Consider the following 16762-nt stretch of genomic DNA (forward strand, 5'->3'; position numbering starts at 1 on the left):
TTTTAAACCGAGGAAGGAGTCATTACTCTGTTATATGAGTCTCCGTCAAGAAAGATTCATTAAACAAAAGTTGCAGCATATAGAAATGATATCCAGGCTGTACCTTGTGCTGGGACATATAGAACCTGAAAGAGGGGTTGGTTCTTTAACAAAACACAAGCTGGATCAGAACATGGACTTGAAGAACTGTACACATGCTAAGTCTCCCAAAAAATTAGTTTATTAATGTCTTAATAATTAGGCCAAGGCGATAAACTATTCGATCTTTATATTATAAGAGTTAAGGCAATCTCATTTACAATGCAAAAAGTTTGCTTAGTATATCAAGACTTTAGTACTCTGCAAATAATGTAAGGAGACTTTCTTTGGTACTGAGAGCAACTGCTTCCTTGAGATATGTACAGATCAGCGGGACAACATTTAAGACATAAACTAATCAAAGCTGAGATTTTCTTAACTCTAAGACCTAGTCTTTTATGCGGGATTTTCAAATCAGTGTAGTTGTTTCATGCTCTTGCAGTCGAAAGGGACAAGACGAGGGAGATCACTCGGAAGCTTCCATTTCGAGCAGTTTGTCACGGATGTAATGTGACTATCAAGGAAGCCGAAGCGACAGTAAGAGTTATACAAAGAACAAAGAAATATTAATAAGACTATTCAATTAATGTGATTTGTGCGTTGTGATCTATAAGATAATCCTGAAACTAACTCACCGGTTGCATACCCTGTCAGACCAATTTCACTTTCCCCCAAAGTTGAGATCAACTAAAAAAATTAGAAGCATGGTCAGGTTACTCAGGAAGCATGGCAGATTGGTTATGTGTTCAAACATGTGTGTATAGATGTGAACTCAGACGACACACTGTCCACTAAAAATCATCGTAGATCGAAACGTATTAGTTCTATAAAATGGAAACATGGTTCATATTAAAAGTCTTCTTAAGTATGTCACATTTGGGGAATTTTGAAGGACTAATGAGTGCAGATGAGACTGAAGACCACCAGATGAATGAGAGCTGTTCAGAATGTGCTCTAACAGTGTCTCACTTGAGACTTCCTATTTGATCTGTCCGGTATTCTGCTCACATGTCGGTTTTTTTTACATCGTTCGAGCTGAGAGCATAGGGCACCCGACTAATCTCATGGGTCACGAAAGCCCTGGTATCCTTCTGCAACTGGTTCATGTATAGTGAGATTGTGAATAACCTTGGCCAACATGTTGGGTTGTTTAGATTTGCCATTTGAGATAGCTTGGCGAGTCATAGACTTTTGTTTTCTCAAGGAATTGATGGTGATGGAATCGAAAACAAATTTCCCAAGATGGACTGGGCTTGAAGACTCGGGCCTATGTTCTGTCTTGAATCAGCAGCATCTCATTACGTGCTCATTGGGTTGTCTTTCAATGAGCTTCAGCTCGATATCATGGTTCATTATACTTCATACAGATTTAAATGGCACGGTACGACGATAATGCTATACACATAGATACCGATTTAATAACTTGATTTGAAAAATAATGTGATAGATTCTCGTCAGGTACTCGAATGCGACGCACGGTTCACCTCACCACTTTTATAAGCCAATTTTTCTTGATCAAAATCCATAGCAAAACTCGCCGCATCATACCTTGGAGCCATGTCCAATTACTCATGATCTCCCCTTTCGAATTTCTTATTTCTAAGTGATTTTACCTTCTTTAGCGCACGATATCCCTTCTTGCGCTTTGTATCGTTAATCACTTTCGTTATTCTCTAATTGCTAGCTTTAATTATTAGAACAAACGCCTCGTGATCAATTTCAACCTGATATCCTAGAGGTCGGCGTCTCTAGTTGCCCACATTAACATATGTAACCATTCTTTCATCCATAAAAATCACGGTATACACTATACAGTAGAAGTTCAAAATATAAGATATGGTCCATTTTGGTCCTCTGATGCCTTGAAGCTTTACAACAAGCAAATGTTCACGCGACTTTAACGATTGGACGATTTGAGTTCCACAACTAAGAAGATGCTCTTCCAACATAGTCCAAGGATCGGTTAACTTAATGCGGGATATGTTTTCATGCAGTCAAACGAATGATTCGTGTTCCACCATGTCTCTTACACTCTTTTGGCTTTAATTCCAGTCTGTTTTTAACAGAATGAGCCTGTTCTTTCCTCTTTTCTGGGCTGTGTTTGTGCTGTCTTTAGACAAAGCCGTCCCTCCAACGGTGATGCTATATCTTTCAGTCCAACACTTGGTAGAATATGCCAAGTTCCAGTCAAAAGACATTGAAGGTATGATCAAAACACAGAAACTCGAGAAGAATCTAATTGCAAAGAAGACGTAGATTCTTGATCAAAATATCGTTGTCCCCACGAGTTCGAAACATGTCCTTTATGTTCCCAAGTATTTGACTGTGTTTTTGTAAGTGGAGAGAGTGCAGATGACAATGATGTCTTTGTTTCCAAGCATGCCACGGCTTCCTTGTACATCACTTTCAGCATCTTAAAAAAGTTTCGCCGATTTTTATGCATGGTTTAGTGGGCCGGCCAACTTTTGTACGGCTTCAAGTTTTCAGCCCTTTGTCAAAGCTCTAAGATCTCACGCACGGTTACTGCATAAACGCTAACAAGTTTGATAGTATCACAACTTGTTCGGTAAATCCAATCAGCATTGGGTAAAGGGCTTCGTCGGATTGTACATCTAGCTCATTAGGGATCCAATCTATACGGTTACGTGATAAACTGAATGTAGCATTTGGATCTTAGTGAGACGTAGATGCTCGAGATCCGGGGCAACCAAATATTTTTGAACCTTGGGATCTTGATTTGTCTATTTCTTTTGGATCTTGCAAACACATGCATGCAATGAGCTGATCGAAGCATAGCAAAAGTACGAGGCTCGGGGTAGATGCCAAGGCTTCTTGAGCGGATATTATTAGGACAATGAATCCAAATTAACTATGCCGAGACCTTAGAATGGTAGCATATATTTCACATCTGCTCCTTTAGGGCTTCACCAACAAACTTCTATCAAAGTAGTTAATGTCACTTCATTTGATTGTGATTGGTCCAATGCTCAAGGAGGAAGAAACAAGAAACGTACGGATTATAAAAAACGTATGTTAATGATTGTCCAACGCTGGCATACAATGGTCTACCGAATGTGAGCTTTATTTGTATGAAACTGAAAAAAGTCATTTTTATTATGATTTGTGATAGGAAATGATTCCTCAAACTTCTCAAACTGCAGAGGTGTTAACTGAGGGAGGTTTAGCATCCCACAGATTTGGTCCTGCTGGGGTGAATTTTTTATCAGAGGGTTTGCGTGAAGTGCCCAATTTGAAACACTTGCAATGCTAAAAGAGATTGGAGATCTTCATTTGCCTTAATCATTAAAAGGATAGAGAATTCAACCTTTCTTTCTGATACAGAACCATCTGAGGAAGAAATTAGAAAGGAACATCAGACATGGAAAATCTTATTGTAAGTTCGGTCTGTGAAGTTACCCGATACACATAACGCGTGATACTGCCATACACATCGGTGGGGACAACTCGGAAGTCAAAGAGAACCGAACACTTCATCATATTAGCCAAAACAAAAAAGAAATCTTTTGAGAGTAAAATTAGGTTTCCAAAATAGTCGCTGATCATTCATATGCACATATTTGAACCGAGATGACTATCTAATGATCGAAATATTCATACGCCATCGTGTGTTCGATTTGCTTGTGGGGATTTTTTCCCCCGTCGGTCCCTGTATGTTATAGAAGTCCAAGAAGAAGATCGTCTAGGTCTTTTCTCGACAGTTCTCATCTTTTGAGAAAATAGAGGAAGAGAGTGGGAAAACAGTACCTTAACTCATGGATGCAAGAATCTGAGGCAGGTTCTTTCACTTGGAGAGACTCATTTCTCTCAGCGGTTGTGTTCTCTATTTAATTAATAATCACAGAGTGCATACACAGGGAAGGCCCACGAAGGTAAGGTAGTTATCTTTGTTGCTTTGCATGTTCTCATCAGTTTTGATTCCCAGAACATTCACTATGATTTGAACAATCTTATATAATAACAATTAGAATGAGCCAAGAAGGCTAAAGAGATAAGGATGAGGTTTGTCTGTGGGTATATACTTCATAATCAGCCTGGATTTTAGCAGACATGTATTTCTTGTTAGAGGGTAGGCTGTACAATTTAGATTCTAACATTCTCCTTGCTAGCTGACATATTAAGCATGTAACTTTCTCATAAAGTTGACTTATTTGGCGAATTGAGGCAGGGAAAAAGGGTGGATCGGCAATAATAGGGCGCCAAAAGCATTACCTAGGAGTAGTAGATGCAGTTTTCATTGCGAATCGTTTGAGGTATAAACATAAAAGGGTTATCCGAGCCAATATGACGTCCAAAATCTCAATTTGATTCCTGATTGATACGTCAGAATCAGCTCATTAAGCAAAAACAGTTCATGGCCAATCCCTAAGTCATGGCATGGATGCCGACAGCAATTGCCTTCGGATGTCGGGAAGGGGGCCTTAATGCAAACAAGTATCATCAAAGCACGATGAAAAGAACAGTCATTGCGAACGTTGATTGATACAGCACTTTGATTAGGTAGGTGAAGATCCATGGGTTCTCCTAATATACTCCTGTACTCTCTCCGTTAATTTAACCGATAATGTACCAGGTAGAAAACAAAGGTAAGTTTAGTGGAATCAATGTCGTTTAGCAGTTGTGCAAATTCTGTCAATTTTCTCATCAAGGTTCTAAAGTGGACCAACCCCAAGTTGATTCCATGGCTGGAACTTTCAGAGAGTCTATGAATTTGGTGAAGGCGTCTCTCTTCATTATATTGAAGAGAATAAGAAGCTGATGAGAAGTTGCCTCCAAAAGACAAAAGCTGGCCAGCCTTTAGGGGGCCAAAGTGGAATCAATCTAAACAATATTTAAATTCCTAATACTCCTCTCTAAACTAAATACAAACCCAATAAGAGCGAAAGAATTTGGCTAACAAAAGAAAATAAAAAACTTCGTCAACTAGAGTGACCCACGTTGAGTTCTTTTAACAGGGAGGACATCCTACGTTGTCTCAAATAAGAGTAGTGGGCATTTGTCTAACATCTTCTCATTATTGTAACTTCTCTTTCAGCAATCATATTCAAAACTGCATCCCCATTATTCAATCATGTCCTCCTCTTTAAAGAACAGCACCAATTTGCTTTGTTTTCTAATATGTGGTCCGGCCTAACTGGCAGAATCTTTGCTCGGTTTATAAGCTTCAATTCAAGCACCCTCTAGGCTTTGTTGCATTACCGATTCGGTCTTGGATTCAGGTCGGGAAAAAGGAAAGAAATTTTCCTGCACTTTCTTGGGAAGATTGAATTGGAAAATGGGAAGGCAACCTTGTTGTGATAAGGTGGGATTGAAGCGTGGTCCATGGACCATAGAGGAAGACCACAAGCTCATGAACTTCATCCTCAATAATGGCATTCAGTGTTGGAGAACAGTCCCTAAACTTGCAGGTAATTTATTTTATTTTTCATTCTCAGGCATTGCTATTTTCTTTTCCTTTCTTTTGGCAATCTAAATGGATCAAAACGTTGATGGTTTGGTGATGAATCAGGCCTGCTGAGATGTGGGAAGAGTTGCAGATTAAGGTGGATTAATTACCTGAGGCCAGATCTCAAGAAGGGTGCTTTCACTGAGATGGAAGAGAACCAAATAATTCAGCTTCATTCGCGTCTCGGCAACAGGTACATGTGACATTTCGGCTTACCACGCCTTGGTGTCATAAAAGCGTGTGCATTTTCAATTCAAGTAGCCATATATCCTTCTACATGGATGTCTCGTGTTCAGGCGTTATTCCAGTTGTGTTCAATAAAACAGAACAAGTAAATTACTATTTAGGGGGGCGTCCAAACACCTAGACAAACATTGTAACTCAGGCAATGGTCAAGTACTATGATCACTTGGGCATGGAATGTCAGGAAATACGATTTAAAAGCAAGAAACTTAAACCACCAATCCAGAGGGATATGCGATGATAACTCGAGACACGTAAAAAGAGACGCGATGTATGAATTGTCGATAATAGTTGCTTAGGCAAGTTGTCCCGCTGTATTGATATATAATGAGTTTCACTCGATGGTTCTGATGCAGGTGGTCAAAGATCGCTTCACATTTCCCTGGTCGCACAGACAACGAGATCAAGAACCATTGGAACACGAGGATCAAGAAGAAGCTGAAGCAACTTGGACTAGACCCCACCACTCACCAGCCAATTATAGAGGAAGATCACAGCAAAAATGGTGATGAAGAGGACCAAACCAATTCATCTAAAGAAGAAGAGGGAGTGCTCCCAAAGGTCAAGCCCATAAACGCCCAAGAACAGCAAGAGCAACCCGAATTGAAATTGGAGGAAGCAACTGACTTTTTGTTGAACAACTATGAATTGTTGCTGTGTGGCAATCTTGATGAGGGAGATCAAGGGCCAAATCAAGAATCGGACAGGTCAATCTCACAGAGCTCTAATTCAATTTGCATGGAGGATTCTTCACAGAACCAGTCTAATTCCAATGGAGAGTCTAATTGCTCATCATCATCACTCCAAGAACACAACAATGGGGGTGGTGTCCGACGATGCATTGATAGTGTGGACTCTATGCTCTCATGGGATGGCTTTGATTTCTTGGAACAAGATCTCTTCTTTGAAGACAGATTTTGAGCTTTAATTTGCAAGTTTTCTTTTCTTTCCCTCCTTTCTTTCTTTCTTGATATGTGTTGTTAGTTAGCCAAGCAATAAAATATGCGTTTCCTACCTTCTTCTTTTTTTCCCAAAGAAAGATTGTGGAGATCATGATCGTGATGTGCCATTCGTGAATGTAAAAACGATGTTGCTCTGGTTGTCGTCTTAATCTTTCACATATGCTTAGTCTATCATTAATAACCGTTTGTACTCGATAACATTCGTTAATGCATTTTGATTTTGGATTGGATTTTCTAACATAAGTATATGCTCTTTATATATATATATGAACTGTGACATCTCTGGATTCACTCACTCGATGTATTATCCGCCTTGACTCGTCTCATACCGAGCCTCACGGTTGTCTTTTGGTGTACAAGTATACACTTTCTCGAGAGGTCAACTATCCTAATAGCGCTCTAGTCCGAGCTCGCTTAACTTTGGAGTTCCAAAGCAAAGCTTGCTGTTATGTCAAAAGGTGCCTCTGTGAGTTTATCCCAGTTTATATATATATATATTTCAGAATCACTCTCCTCTTGTTCATTGCACAGTTCGGTTCATACTTACCTCCTTCGCCATCCTGGAAGCCTGCCAAGAGCTGCTCCTTGCCCAGACCCTTTAGCCCTAGTGACCACTCTCTGCCCTCGTCAAACCGGGTTGTTTCATGATCTCCATTCACCGATGAGCTTTGGCTTTATAACATTCATTTGTCTCGTCGCGAAAGGCAAGTTCTCATGTAAACCGGAGAAATTACCAAAAAAGTCATAAACGTTTTACATTAATAGTCATAAATATTTTAATTGGATCAATTTTAGAGCTAAACCTTTTATGTTTGTGCCAATTGAGTTAATCCACCAATTTTGACTGGAAATCATTGACATAGATATGTCAACAGTTCAATGTGGCATGAGTGGCATTGACGTGGATTAATTTTACGATTCTTAAATATTTTTACTGAGTTTTTTTATTGCTTTCCTTTTTTCATTGTGGCCTAGGTAAGGGTTGTTGCCTAGGCCATCGCCGGCTGCAGGCAAGGGCCGCCAAGCCCTTACCAGATGCCGCGAGGGCACCCTGATCTCCAGTCTTGACGGTAGCAGCTCGTTATGCAAAATCCAGTATCACCCACGGAGCTCCATCACGCTTAACTCCTTTGCAGGTTTTCCAATGTCACCCACAGGGTTTCCGGCGGAAGTCCAGCAAGTTTCTGACATCTTGCAGACTTCCCTTGCCAGGGGTCGGCAAGGTCTCGTAGGCCCCTCACCCAGTGGCCCTTCGACCACGATGAGAAAAAATAAAAATAAAAATTCAGAAAAAAATTATAAAATTATAAAATTTATCCACGTTAGCGCCAGTCGTGCCACGTAAAACAGGCGGTGTCCATGTCATCGATTTACTGCTAAAATTGGTCAGATGAACTCAATTAGTATTAATGTAAAAAGGTTTAGGACTGAATTGGTACCAATGCAATAGGGTTAAGACTTTTTTTGTACTTTTCCCTGTGTAAACCTAGTGTCCATCTTCTGTGGAACAGCAATGCGAGGGTATCACATGATTTGCAAGACGCCATCGACTTGCTGTAAAAATGTCATGAACCCTGGCAACACACAATATTACCAATCTAAAGCCTTGCTCTAAAACCTATCCATAAAAAGCAACGCAATCCGAATTCAGTGAATGAAAATGGCCAGCTCAAGATTTCCCTCACCTCATATATCAATCTCTGGGGTGTCCTTCAATTGTCTTGTTTACTTCAATGATGCTTTTTCGAGACTTGGAGGCCAAAAACACAATGTCACGATCTCTACGAATACGTGCTAAGTACTAAAATTTGTAGTGCGACCTTGTATTCTCCCCTTTTTCTACGTATACATATGTGCATGAAACGTACACGAAGAAAGTGTCTCGCACCCTGATAAGAAATATAAGGAAGAAAGCATAGCTCTGACTTTGCCTACATAATTACACTTGTTTTGGTTGATCTCCTAATGATCTTAATGCTTATAATTCGAGCTCAATGCTAATGCAACATGAAGCGCGTATGGAATACAATCGGCGGTCATATTGGCAAGACAGAAGATCTCTCGATATGGCCTTCACATCACAAATGAAGTGCTCGCCCTGGAACGACCCTGCCCAAGTTTGCAAACATAAAAAAAGCTGAGCACCTTGTGCGAGGTCCAAGAGGAAAGCTTGAGTTGGCTAATCACCTCACAAAAATGGTTTGCGAAATGATAAATGCATGCTTCGATATGATCGGCGACCATCTAAACTCTAGTTTTCACCACATGATGAAGAATTTAGACATAATTACAGAAATAAGATCAGGTTCTGGTAGCTTCTGTTGGAAAAAATATGCTCCTTCGAATTGTAAAAAAAAAGAAACTTCAACTTCAACTTCAAACGGGATGAATAACGAAATTAGACTTTTAGGCGTGCTATCACTTTCTTTAAGGAATTATTTACCCCACGAAGTTGCTAATGGTCATCGGCAAATTTCCTCCAGGATACAACAAAGTCTCGATTAAGAATACCGAATAGCAATTTCGGTATATCTTCAGGGTCTCTCTAGGAAAATAATTAGAAAGAATAACTGCAGTTTTTCGGAATGAAAAAGTGTCTAAAAAATCCGAATGAAGAGACTTGATATTCAACCATGTAAAAACTGATTCACTAATCGCAGCCTTTCGAATAAAAGTGTCCCTTCATCGAAAAGATGTATAGTGAATTGGTACGAAATCAAAAGTCACGTTGAAAAAGGATATATGAAAATTCGGAATAAAATAATAATAAAATAAAATAATAATATTTTTTAATCATTTTTATTAATCCGAATTTTATAAATTCTGAAAAATAATCTTTGAACAAACACAACCTTTCAACGTTGAAGGAGTTACGTCCGAAAAGGCATAACCTTCCAAAGGTGAAGTAGTCACACTGTTTCAATAGGATAAACGAGGATTAGTACTAAGTGCGCCTAATAATCGCGCCAAAATCGCACACCCGGGTATTGAGAAGTCTAGTCCACGCCCCATTGTCTTCACTTTAACAAAGAAGAAGACACTTACACATATAAAGTGACCTACCTTATCAAAACTTTCATATGTGGGACAAAGAAAAAAGCACTATTTTACAAACAAACAACCAACAGCTTCTGGTAGACCATTAAGTTCGTGTGGTTGCTTGGAAAGAGGGCTACGGTCAAATCCATTGGAATCCTTCAAGCGAACCTTCTGTGACAACTTAACTAATACGGATGGAAGTTGCTCATGAACAGCTCAAGCTCACTAGATATGAGCACATAAGCTAGTTCGATATTTAGAAAAATCAGTTCATTAACAAAGCCAAAGTTAACTTCAAGAAATGGGTTAGATATAGGTTAATAATCTTTCTTCGCATATTTCTACTGTTCCATGCGAAAAAAATGCGGATTTTTTCCAATACTAGGAAGTGTGGGTAAAAAAACGGGAGAAGTGTCAAAAAAGTCCTAAACCTTTTACATTGGTGCCAATTTAGTCCAAAACCTTTTTTTGATGCCAATTCAGTCCTAAACCTTTTGCATTTGTGCCAATTGAGTCCTAAACCTTTTTTTGGTGCCAATTCAGTCCTAAACCTTTTGTATTGGTGCCAATTCAGTCCTAAACTTTTTGCATTGGTGCCAATTGAGTCCTAAACATTTTTTTTGTGCCAATTGAGTCCTAAACCTTTTGCATTGGTGCCAATTCAGTCCTAAACCTTTTGTATTTGTGCCAATTCAGTCCTTTCGATTAATTTAGCTAAAAAAGATTTAGGACTGAATTGGCACCAATGCAAAAGGTTTAGGACTGAATTGGCATCAATGCAAAAGGTTTAGGACTCAATTGACACCAAAAAAGGTTTAGGACTCAATTGGCACTAATGCAAAAGGTTTAGGACTGAATTGGCACAAATGCAAAAGGTTTAGGACTCAATTGGCACCAAAAAAAGGTTTATGACTAAATTGGCACAAATGTAAAAGGTTTAGGACTAAATTGATACCAAAAAAAGGTTTAGGACTAAATTGGCACCAATGCAAAAGGTTTAAGATTTTTTTGACACTTTTCCCGTAAAAAAACTATTGGCAAAAGAAAAGACAACCCGTGACTTTTTTTTTTTTTTTTCAGGTACAAGTTATTTATGATTTACCAATGCTTTAATAGAAATTACACCAATTTATCGTCCGAATTCCGGACCTTCCCTTACTTTTATCTATTCATTTTCACCTATACATTTTTAAAGTGAGAAACGATTCTCCCTTCTTCTTCTTTTTGTGAAACGGATCATATAAAGTTATTTCATTTCCAATGAGGCAATGTTTGTGTGGAGTTATTAATTGATTAGCAAACTCCCCAAGTTGGTACATATTTGAATTTCAATATCCAAGTTAGACAATCATAGGTACACAAATATCATTTTTTCAGCTAGTGCCCTATCAGGAGCTTGAGAGGAACCTTCAGTTCAGGCCGCACCAACCCCATATATTCAAAGCCACCTCTCATGAACAAGAGAGAGAGAGAACAAAAGAAGAATATTTCTTCCTTTTATTAATTTAGATTCCACCAAAGTCGACTCCTATTATTTAAATGAGTGGAAAATAAAAAACAATAATAAGAACAACATATGTTCTGTCTAATGCTACGGTTAAACTGGGTTTTCTTGGAGGTCAGTGGTGACATAATCACATACCACGTCAACATCAGGTTGGTGAGTTCTTGTTTACTTATGTACCTATTGGATTTGATTAAGATAAATGAGGAATAAGATGGTGCAAGCATGTGGGTTGCCGACATCAATGCAAATTATAAAGGGCGTCATCATTTGTGCGGGAATATTGAACTGGGGAAGGATAAGTTTTTTAGATGATTTTGAGAAGATCCTGTTTCTAAAGAAAGGAATATGAGAGCATAATTTATGTTTATATCGTGGTTTGCCTTAGTCAGAAAGTTCAACTTTTGAGAGCAATGATATGGGTGTTTCTTTCCTTCTTTCGTTTTTCTTTGGGGGGTAAGGATAGGTTCATTGGAGAAGCATCATGAATTCATTAAAGAAGATGAAGGATAATATAGTTTTTCTAAGTGTTCATCTCTTAAAGGGGAGCTACATGATTTGTATGTTTTTGTTATCATCATTGTATTTTTTTATAGGGTTTCTGCCCGTGTTTCTTTTATTTTAACTCGGCAAATTGTTTTTGAGTGTTCATTTCTTAGTGGTCTTTCGGCCTTAGGTGGTGGGTCTTCACGATCCATTGTCCATGGCACGACCATGATTAGCGTTTGCTAATGGTGGGGTTGTCCACGAATGTTCGGACTTATGCTTAAGGGATCGCAACAGGTCGGCTGAAATCGGATTCCCAATCCGACCAAATCATGTAAAGATTACAACCGGATTATCTATTTTGAGTGACTATATCGAATCGATCGAAATAAGGTTCCAAACTCATTGAATTTAAGGGGACTACGTCTCCGTCTAATAACCCGACTCAAGTTCGGGACAAGTTCGGGTCTTATTCGGGACCTAAGCGAATCGATTCAGGTTTGGGACAGGGTAAATATAGTGAATCGAACTCAGCCCTTGAGCATTGTAGATGAACGCACTTACGACTTAAACAACCTCTAAAATATGGGTTGTCAGTTGCAACTCGGCTTCCATGGAGCCCATTGATTGATACAATGCCAGCGCAAAACTAGCTTGATTCCCAAATAGGTCTCCTTGGTATTTCACAGCAGTGAGAGATGCGACATGGGAGGCAGTATGTTCTTCACTTAAAGAATCTGTCACGATACCGTATTAGTTTTTCAATCAACCTTCCCAAGTTCATGTTTTGCTTCGATTATTCTTCTGCTCTTGATTTAGGTTATAAACTTCTTGGCTGCTCAGACACGTTATATTAGACAGAGACAGAGACCGATCAGTTGTTCACTGCGAATTCGAAACAAACAAATTTACCAGTTGGGAATGCAATGTCATGGTCTGTAATGTGAAAAGAAAATACATATTGCCTTTTTTGCATAATTCTGCTCTCTAAGCTTTTCTTTTTTTACCACATAACATACTAGCGGACAGATGATAGTCAAAACACACCTAATGTGGGCGTTGATTAATCCCAAAACTACGTTGCATACTAATGCTAGATCCAACAATACAGAAAGAAAGGGAAGAAAAGGTCACAATCATGCTTAAAGAGTTTGTAAACCCACAAGCTCAAGACGGTTTTTTCTTCCGTGTGCTCTGTGTGATGCGCCTCAAATCTTGTGTACCGCTTCTTATTCCCCTATGTATAGAACAACAGGATATCGTAAAAACTACACGAATATTCAGTAAGCTCTAAGACAGGAGAATATCAAGTCCCAACAAGACATACCTTTGATACAAGTAAACGAAAAGATAGAACAGTGGCAACAGCAAGAGAACCAGAAGGGACATGGAGATGAAGAATATGCTTATTCTCTTCTGCGTAGAAACAATGAAAGATTGTAGTCAACGAGAACAGGGGGAGGAAGAGAAAAAATGAGCAACGCTACATATGAGCTTACAGTATGTAATACTGACAACAACAATTTGCAGTACTACATAATCGCATTAAATAGCTTGACCTGAATGCTACAGGTAATGGACACTTGAAGAACCTACTTAAGTGTTCCTCGCACCTGTCTGTCAGAGCTTCTGTTTTACCATGGGGAAATCTAGTCTACAAAAACAAGCCAGCCTATAGATCCTAATCAACTATTCATGCTCAAGTCAAGCTTATACTAGTCAGGCGAAGTGAGTGTCCAAGAACATTGAGCAACAATAACTATAGCAAAGTTAAATACCGGAACTTACTCTGCGACCCTTGGAGAAGGGCTTTGGACGTCCATTGCAGGTGTGGGCATCACAAAATTGACGCAAGAAGAATTCTGCCAAGATAGTGGCAAATACAGGGAATACTAGTTCAATAAAGTAGCCAAGTAGGACGATACATGGCAAGAGATGCCTCAGAATTGTAAAAGTACCATGTAGACGGCTCGCTGAAGGACCTTCTTTGACTGGAAAGCAGCTATCTGCTAAGCTCTGCAACAATCACCAATATGCAAATTCAAAGGGATTGCCATTTAAAGACCATATGTAACTGCAAGTAAGCAACCGAAACCATAATTCACTTCATTACACATGTAATTCTTGATCACCTCACATAAATGTTTATTCCTCACTGCAGCGGCAGGATTACACTTAGTCTTCTTCTGCACGGAATCCATCATAAGGTCACAATGCAATGCTCCACATAAATCTGCCAAGCATTTTCCTTGACTCTGTCAGAGGACAAGTTTGTCACGTTTCACAAATTTTAGGCTCTAAAAAATATCGATAGACAAAAATGCCTATATCAGCTGAAAGCTCATAGAGTATGGTAAATAACTTTAAGATGAGGGGATTAGCTGCAATGGTGTAGCATCACCATTCCTCAGAACTATAATCAAGCAAAAACATCCAGTACTACCAGAAGGCAAATTTCACTTGAAAGTGGATAAGAATTAGGCAACAGATTATGCAAGTAAATGAATAGAAGGACTCGACAAAGTACAGGTAGTGATAGACTATCTATCTTTCTTATATGCTGTTCATATTTTCTTGCCTAATAAAAGCAAAACCAAGGGCCTTTCGTCATCCCTTCCGGAAACCTCTGACCTTGTCAACTCAGGTCCTGATTAATGCTACACCTTGTACAGCTACTACCTTTGAATCAAATAAACCATACGATGCATGAGGAGGCTTTCAAATGGTAGATACCTACAATGGTGATGGCATGGAACAAATTCTTATAATCTTTATAGAACGCGACAGGGTTTTAATCTGGCTCTGGAAAATTTTGGAGTTCCTAACAATGTAAATCTCTGAGTATTGAGAAAATTCCATCATAGTTCTCTAAGTTTCAACTCAAATTAACAATGGATTATGATAAGCATGGTCACCGATTTCATTTTAGATCCAGAGATCACTAGATCACTACATCCACCCACATTTACGATGTCCCTTCCACAAAGTTATTCAAAGTTTAAACTGCCTTTGGAAATCCCACTTCATGTCAAATGAAATGACCACAAGCAATCAAAAGAAGTTGCCCAAGAGAACAGATGCATTTTCCAGCTTATAATTTGTACGCAATTGTAAATATAACTGCACTAGCAAGTCACACCGCATTGAGTTACATAGGTATATACACATATATACATAAACATGAGGACCTACATACACCGATACCTACTGTACAATGGCCCAACAGTTTAATACAAGCAAAAATGGAAAAATGCACTAACTTCAACAGGTTATTAGCAAGGTTGAGCCCTAGCATTTTCAAGTTTTACTTCTGGACAAATCCCTGACATGTATAATGAGATAAATGTGGTCTTTATTGATTTTGATTAGGTTGTACTAGGCTGAAATAGACTTATCCGGAGCTCGAAAGGAACTGATATTTCGTATTATGGTAATGTAAATGTCAGGGTGAGGCAAAGTAGATAATGCTATTGATTGATTGAAAGATGTCACAAACTTGGGCCCACTTACCACATTTAGTAAATCATAGTGCCTGTTATCAAAATGCTGATCGAGATATTTTTCTTCATAGAAGCTCTTTCGACAATACCCACATCGCCATTCATTTATATCCAAATGGCTCTTATGTTGCTCCTGATCTCTGTACAAGTTATGATCGGGGTGAAGTCTACACTTATTTGGAAACTGGTACCTCTCTTTTTCTATAAAGGGCATGAGATACTGCAAGAACCATGGGAAAGGTGTGTATTTTGGTTAAAAGAAAATCAAAGGAACATCCCCAGAGTGAAAAGTCTTTTTATCTTTGATTACCTCCTCAATTATTTTTGATGCAGCTCTGCTCCTCTCTCTCGAACAGTGTACTTCATGTTCATGGATATTCCCCTGATATTGCTTTAAGCCTCTGAATAGACATCCAAACTCTAGATCATCAGACATATGAACAGGTAAAGCAGAAGCAAAGATGGTATATGCACGTTTTAAGTGGACCGAACAATAAGATGTTGGGTGTTGAAGTGTCAACTTTCAAGTTGCTTAATCTTTTTCACCGAACACGAAACCAGCGCCTCAAGTTCCAGATGGTTAAGCAACATTACCTTGCAGCTGCAGACCCTTGAAACCCCTGGAGCATTACAACGAACTTTCAGGTTCTATGTGGTGTAAAGATGATCAATCAGCAATACTAAATAGAACACAAGCAAACGCCACCAAAGAAACAAAATCAACCATCATCGTATCAGGGACAAGAACACATTGCCAGCAACAACTCCAGAGAAAACTTGAACAAGAACTCGAGGAACTACCCAATTCAGTAGCCAGACCGAAAGCAATACCAAAATTGCCCAAACAAATTAAGAACCCCACACAATTGACCTGAGGACGCAAAACAATCACTCGATGACGAAAATGATCCAGGAGGTAGACATAAACTACCCATCCAGCGGGGGCAGCTACACTCTCATCAACCTCGCCATAGCGCCGCTCGCGCCTTCCATCTCTAACCCACATCCAGCACTAACCGAAACCTGCTCTCGGGACCTCGAGGAATCAACAATCAACGAAAAGCCTAGTCAATACAAGTCAAACCAATCCCCCCCGTCCTAATCTGTAGATCCTCTCGCCTCCTCAGCTTGAATTCCGCGTTTCGGCACGACCCAACTCCATCAACCCATCAGAGCCATCCCTCAAAAGACCCTAGACCCATGAATCGCCGGGGCTCGCTCAATCCATAACCATCTCAGCTGAACAGAGAAGCGGAAGTACACTGAAAAAAAGAAGCGACGATTACGTACCCGGTTCGCCTGCGGAGAAGGCGAGCTTGAAGAGGCTCGACCCAATTCAAGGCAGAGCGATAGAGCGACGAAGAGCAAGGTGACAGGGTTAGGCTTCAGGCGTCGCTCCATGTTCGCCTCCGCCATCTCCCTCCATGCGCGAGCTCGTCGATGCGCATACGCACCGAAATGGAGAAAGCGCGCAAAAAAGAAAAAA

The 16762-nt window shown here is 39.5% G+C and overlaps 2 protein-coding genes across 4 annotated transcripts; one reads left to right on the top strand and one right to left on the bottom strand.

Annotated features, from left to right (window-relative positions):
- Positions 1-5269: 5269 nt before the first annotated feature.
- LOC115670405 (myb-related protein 315-like) lies at positions 5270-6706 on the top strand. Its single transcript, XM_030591664.2, has 3 exons — positions 5270-5504; positions 5606-5735; positions 6142-6706. The coding sequence occupies exons 1-3, from the start codon at positions 5372-5374 to the stop codon at positions 6704-6706; spliced, it is 828 nt and encodes a 275-aa protein (XP_030447524.2). The 5' UTR covers positions 5270-5371.
- Positions 6707-12683: 5977 nt separating this feature from the next.
- LOC115670474 (uncharacterized) lies at positions 12684-16753 on the bottom strand. Of its 3 annotated transcripts, XM_030591764.2 has the most exons (9): positions 16567-16752; positions 15871-15896; positions 15587-15677; positions 15287-15496; positions 13909-14031; positions 13735-13792; positions 13565-13638; positions 13104-13192; positions 12684-13013 (listed from the first exon to the last, which is right to left on the bottom strand). In XM_030591764.2, the coding sequence occupies exons 1-9, from the start codon at positions 16690-16692 to the stop codon at positions 12944-12946; spliced, it is 867 nt and encodes a 288-aa protein (XP_030447624.2). In that variant the 5' UTR covers positions 16693-16752; the 3' UTR covers positions 12684-12943. The 3 variants fall into 3 exon arrangements, with proteins under 3 accessions (XP_030447624.2, XP_056176368.1, XP_056176369.1); XM_056320393.1 differs by lacking the exon at positions 13565-13638 and having other exon boundaries at positions 16567-16753; XM_056320394.1 differs by lacking the exon at positions 12684-13013 and having other exon boundaries at positions 13105-13448; positions 16567-16753.
- Between the last annotated feature and the right edge of the window lie 9 nt (positions 16754-16762).

The sequence above is a fragment of the Syzygium oleosum genome, unplaced genomic scaffold (assembly GCF_021117445.2).
Source record: "Syzygium oleosum isolate NSW1041296 unplaced genomic scaffold, Sole_v2.1 Sole_v2.20, whole genome shotgun sequence".
Classification (NCBI taxonomy): domain Eukaryota; kingdom Viridiplantae; phylum Streptophyta; class Magnoliopsida; order Myrtales; family Myrtaceae; genus Syzygium; species Syzygium oleosum.